Raw genomic sequence first — 5,528 nt, forward strand, 5'->3', positions numbered from 1 at the left:
TTTGTAGGGAACCAACCTCAGATTGATTGGTATAAACAAACACAACGATGATATGATGGGTAGATTTTGCCTGTACTACATAACGTTGGAGGCCACGGATACATCCAACTCCCTTTGCGATTTTCAGACTTGTGTTTGCCAAGATTATTCTCCCAAAGACGCATCCTTTATGGTGCAGACCGAAATTTCCAGACTGAAAGGTAACTTAACTAACTACACTCTCTCTATTATTTCACTGTACCTTTTCTCCTCTAGTTTGCATGTATGTATATATATTTTAACTGTTGGAATTTCTTAGTTCCTGCTGGCCCTCGGACTACTTTTATTGGGCCTCAGAGGAGATGGAAAGATGATGCAGTAGATGATTCTTACAAAGGTAAAATGCCGACCTGGTTGACGGACCAAGACCTGGCTAGCAATAAGGGGCATTTTTATGAGGTATCTAATTACTTAGCTTTGCTTCTTTCGGCTTATTGTGTGTATGATATGATTCACAAAGTTTTATGGATCTCCATAGTTGCAAGAATTAGACTGGCAAGGAATTGAGTGGCTTCATATGTACGCTGAGTTTGCTTTTTACTCCAAAAGCACTTCATATACGGTAAGGCTCTTTTCACTCAAATGGCTTCGTGCTAAAAACATTGATTGATTGGGTTTTTTTTTCTTTTTTCTTTTTTTCATTCATGTCATAACTCGAGTTTATGTTTTTCTAGACTGACTTGAAGCCTTTTCTACCACTTGATATAAAGAAGATAATTGTACAAACTCTGGAAAACAGAGAAGCGTCACCACATATGATAGACAAGGCCACCAACGCCATCTTCTACATAAGTTTCAAGGGAAATGGTGATCCGACTGGTACACCTATGGAGTACCAAGCTATTGTAAGGAGAACCATGGATGGGATGCCGGGACACATTTGCCTTGAATTTGACTGCTTGGCCTACAAGTCCAGTTGAATGTATTCGGATATATGTCCCTCTTAAATTTATGTAACTAGGTTTGAACCCAGCGGGACAAACTTTTATATACTGTATTTTGAGTTATAATGTCATTTACCTATGTTTTAAAATTCTTATTTATGACTAAACTATCAATTAAACCCTCTCTCCCTTTCTGCTTCTTCCGTTACTCGATTTGGTGCCTCGCTTGCTGGTTTTGATATTACTGCTAAGTTCCTCACTTTCTCAACTCTTCCTTATAAGGTTATAATTAGGCCTGAGCATAAAAACCGTATCTGAATACCCAACCTGGAACTTGACCCGAAAAATTGGGTTCGGGTTAGGTACGAGTTTGCCTATAAAACTCTATTGGGTACTATTTTCTAATACCCGTGGGTTCGGGTTAGAGTCGGATAATACCCGATACATGTTTGGATACCCATTAAACCCAAACATATAAATATATTTATAATATTTATCATTAATATAATGCAATTACCCCAAAATTATGATTATAATTTTGAATATTTCATTTAGTTTTATACCTAAATATCAAAAATAATCAAAATATCTAAAATATTTTGTTATGTAAGTCAAAATGTAACTAAATTTATTTAAATTTAATTATATTTTTTCGGGTACCCGGTAGTTCGGGTACTAATCGGGTTCTAATAACCCAAACCGACTCGAACCCGATAGTACCCAAACCAAACCGAACCCATATATCTAAAAATACCCAATGGATTCTATTTTTCTAAACCCGTTTACCCGAACCCGAATGGGTAATACCCAAACCCAAACGGATTACCCGAATGCCCAGCCCTAGTTGTAATCTTCAAACTCCTAATTTTCCTTGCTGCTTCTGTAATAGACTTGGTTTAGTGAAACCTCTGCTAACACTAAGACAGGGTCTTGTGTCGTAGCGTGTTTTTGTGTTTCATTGTTAATCTCGTTGCTGGTTTATTGCAATGTTTGTTAATCAAGAGAGTGGTAGTTTATAGACAATAGAATAGGATTGAAGACACTTTTTTTGTTGCCTAATCTCTACAAACCGAGGCTTTCCCAATGTGTGTTATGTTTGATATTATTGCTTTCTCCTACCTGTTGAGTGTTGAGTGTTGACAGTTGACGAGATGATTCTTAATTGATATTAGTGCCACGAGGCCTAGAAAAGTACTAATTATGGATGTTACTAGAAACTATAGGGAAACTACATAAAGCGTGGTAATCTGAAAGATGAGCTTTAAAGAAACGACATGGTAATGTCTTAAACAAAAACAAAAAAGCACATTTATATATGTCCAAAATATTTTCTGAGTCTAAAATTGGAAAACAGCAGTGTCGATTACTCTCATCAGTGGAAGGCATAAACTGGCTTTTAGGTTGGTCAAAGGACTACTCCAGTCCTTTTTCTTTATCCTCAAGTCAAACGGGAAGGACTACTTCAGTTCCTGCAATCATTGATAACAATAAGCATGATATACATATACTGCACAAGTATCTCAGAATGTGAGAATGCACTCCTGTAATTAATTTACTAGCTAAGACATGATTTAACATTCATATTAAATTTCTTATACCAAAACCTTTATTCAAAACTGTAAATATGCACCTGTTGTAGTTTAACTTCTAGAGGGAGGAGTTCTGGGAAGCAAAATCCAGTGGCAGATGCCTTGGGCGTTTGAAATTGGGATGAGCCTCTTTTCCTTCCCATGGAACCTCAACTACCATGATATCTAAAGACACTNGTATCAAGTTTTTATTTCATATAAATATATATAGAAATATTTAATTAAGTTTTTTGTAAACTACTATTTATTTTAAGTGCAGTTTTAATTACTTTTAATCAAAATAAATTTTTCTAATCACAAACTGCAAAAATGGCTAATTATGGTTCAATTTCATATTAATAATTTTTTTCAAAGGTTGCGACCGAAAATAAAGTTGCAATTGTAATAGCAAAATTTGCGAGAGATTAACTAGAAACTAAATTTGGTTCCTAGCAAATATTGCGAGGGATTTGCAACGTTGACCAATTTGCGAGAAGCGATTTGCGAGGAATTGACTTTCCTCGCAAATCCGTTGCTTTAGTCGATTTGCGAGGGATTTATTAGATATTCTTCCATCGCAAATCAATTGTTTTCTTGTAGTGATATTGATACAGCATGGAGACCTTTATATATAGATCCTTTGGACATAGGTCCCCGGTACTTTCCCTAACAAATTAAAACATAGAATACATAAGCTTGTTGTCTAATGAAATCATAAAAAAAGTTGTTGTAAAATCTCAATTTATGGTTTTGTACCTTTTTGATATTCTGATAATCTGGTTGAAAGATAGCCAAGGATGCTCCAATGGGGTGAAACTGGAGTTAGGGTAATGCCTCATGTAATTTATACCTTCGTTGTACTGAAGCTATACGAACATGAGAGTGATCCTTTGGTGGAGAATAAGCAGGTGGCTTTCGACAACCTACATACTTCCAGTGTTTTGCCAATGGTATACCTCCATGCTTTACAAACTCTAAACCTTTTGAGATAGAGTGTGTGTAACAATAATGCCCTATTTTTGAGTAGGTCTCCGATCCTTTAGCTTGATCAGCGTAATCTACCAAATACTGAGCCGAATAATCAGTGTATGTTGCATCATACTTTAAAATAAATCTTAGTGCACTAATCAACTCAGCAACCACAATAGCCCAGCAAGTATCTGCGAAAATAGAAAGTTGAAAGTGATGAGAAAACTTTCAGATATTCAAGATACACACGATAGATTCATTAGTTTAGGAAAGAGATCTCACTATGAGGTCCTTGATCTCTTACCCAACCCATGTACTTTTTCCAGTTAATACCCTTCAAAGAGTCGGACACGACCTGAAAACCAACACATGATAGTTGCAATAAAACATAACAACGACCGACTATAAGTAAACCCATATATTTCGTACACAACCACTGATTATTCTATAACAGTATAATTTAATAGAATATTATTAACGTGTGCTTTTTCCACCAAGCGTATGAAGTGTTTCCACCTTCGACAATTTCGATCTGATCATCATCAGGTTTGGAGGATATGATCATAGCCATAATCGGACCAGGGATATACTTTTGAACACTCTCAAAGAACTCATAAACTTCTTTAGGTATAGTGAGCTTGCACTACACACATATACAACATATAAGTAATTCTATTAGTAGTTATTAGTTGACAATGCCTAACATAGTAACATCTAGTTATGTTGTCACTTACCTTCACAGGGATCGTATTTGGACCTTGGTCACTCATCTTTGTTCAAACAGAATGCCTGCCAGGGTTTCAAAAGACATAACAGATTAGAGAGGTTGAAGTATTGATACCATAAGATTTAAAATGCTAATGCAACGATAAATCAAAGCAACATATATTTTCCATATCAAGCTCTAGCTACACTACACACCTCAATAAAATTTTAGCATCAAGTTATTTCTTTTCAAGTCGCCGAAACCCACTTCATAACTATTCAGTGCTCATGTAACAAAAGCAAAACCAACTTCTAAGCATCGCCTAAGAAAGATTGTAGATTTAAAAGGTCCCAACAAGGAAAAGAAATCAACAAACAGAGACAAGGGAAGACACGCATAAAAGAAAGAGAGACAAAAACTGGCAAACCAAATCGAAATCACTAGAAGTTTATTGGAGATTTGTGTTTGATTAGAGGAGAGACGAAGCTCAAAACGTCTTAAAAATGGAAGCTTGAAACAGAGAAATGCTAAAGGATCGGAGCAGACGAGAGTGTTGAGATGAGATTCGAACTTAGGTGGAAAATATAAACTCAAGATGTCTTTTGTATGTCTCTCTGAGTTTCATTTCACAAGAAAAAGGTTTGGTCTTTCTACAAAACAAACACATCACAAAAAAAAAAAAACACTCGTCTTTCTCTCTGATTCTTGAAAAAAATGGAACTTTTTCTTATAAATAAGCAAGCTTTTATGTTTCATTAGGTTACATTTCCCAAAAAGTTCAAGTCTTTCTACAAAATAACACTCTGTTACCTGAATGTTTAGTTTCCTAGAGTGACCCACGACGTTGCTATCTCGTTTCTGCACCAAACCGAATCACTTCAAACAAAATAGTTTCGTTTGAATAAGAAGCACAAAAATGAAAGAAAACTAGCATCTTTACTACGATGAAATCGTTTGGAAGTCGTTACCTATTTACTGAAACAGTGACAGACGTTCTATATCTCTTGTGTCACTAACCAAAGAGAAGAAAATGAAACTCAGTAAAGTGAGCTGAAGAAGAAAAAGAAGAAGAAGTACAGAAAGAGTTTTGTTATCCTACATGAGTCCACACTCATGCTCTCTCTACATATATATATATGCATCCTTACTTTTATTTTTCTTATTTATTAAAATCATCAATATATTCATGGAATCATTTTCTAATTTCTATAAGCTATTTTTATTTTGTCAACACTCTATTTTATTTCTTTGGGAGGAAAGATATTTGTTTGATAAATTATATATATACACCCCAATCGGATAACTGTTTTGTCAGTCAAGAATGTTTTAGAGACCCAAATTTTTTTTTTTTTTTTTTTTTTT

General features: G+C 35.0%; 1 protein-coding gene across 1 annotated transcript; it reads left to right on the forward strand.

Annotated features, from left to right (window-relative positions):
• Window positions 7-1,109, forward strand: LOC104700870 (UPF0725 protein At4g29550). Its single transcript, XM_010416476.2, has 4 exons — window positions 7-200; window positions 299-438; window positions 518-601; window positions 714-1,109. The coding sequence occupies exons 1-4, from the start codon at window positions 53-55 to the stop codon at window positions 957-959; spliced, it is 618 nt and encodes a 205-aa protein (XP_010414778.1). The 5' UTR covers window positions 7-52; the 3' UTR covers window positions 960-1,109.

This window comes from Camelina sativa, chromosome 1 (genome assembly GCF_000633955.1).
Source record: "Camelina sativa cultivar DH55 chromosome 1, Cs, whole genome shotgun sequence".
Classification (NCBI taxonomy): Eukaryota; Viridiplantae; Streptophyta; class Magnoliopsida; order Brassicales; family Brassicaceae; genus Camelina; species Camelina sativa.

Bases quoted from the DNA above. Each gene is read 5' to 3' on its own strand.
- LOC104700870 (XM_010416476.2), top strand. From the start codon at position 53: ATGATGGGTAGATTTTGCCTGTACTACATAACGTTGGAGGCCACGGAT. The intron at 201-298 runs GTAACTTAACTA...GGAATTTCTTAG, and splicing joins CGAAATTTCCAGACTGAAAG to TTCCTGCTGGCCCTCGGACT. The intron at 602-713 runs GTAAGGCTCTTT...ATGTTTTTCTAG, and splicing joins CCAAAAGCACTTCATATACG to ACTGACTTGAAGCCTTTTCT.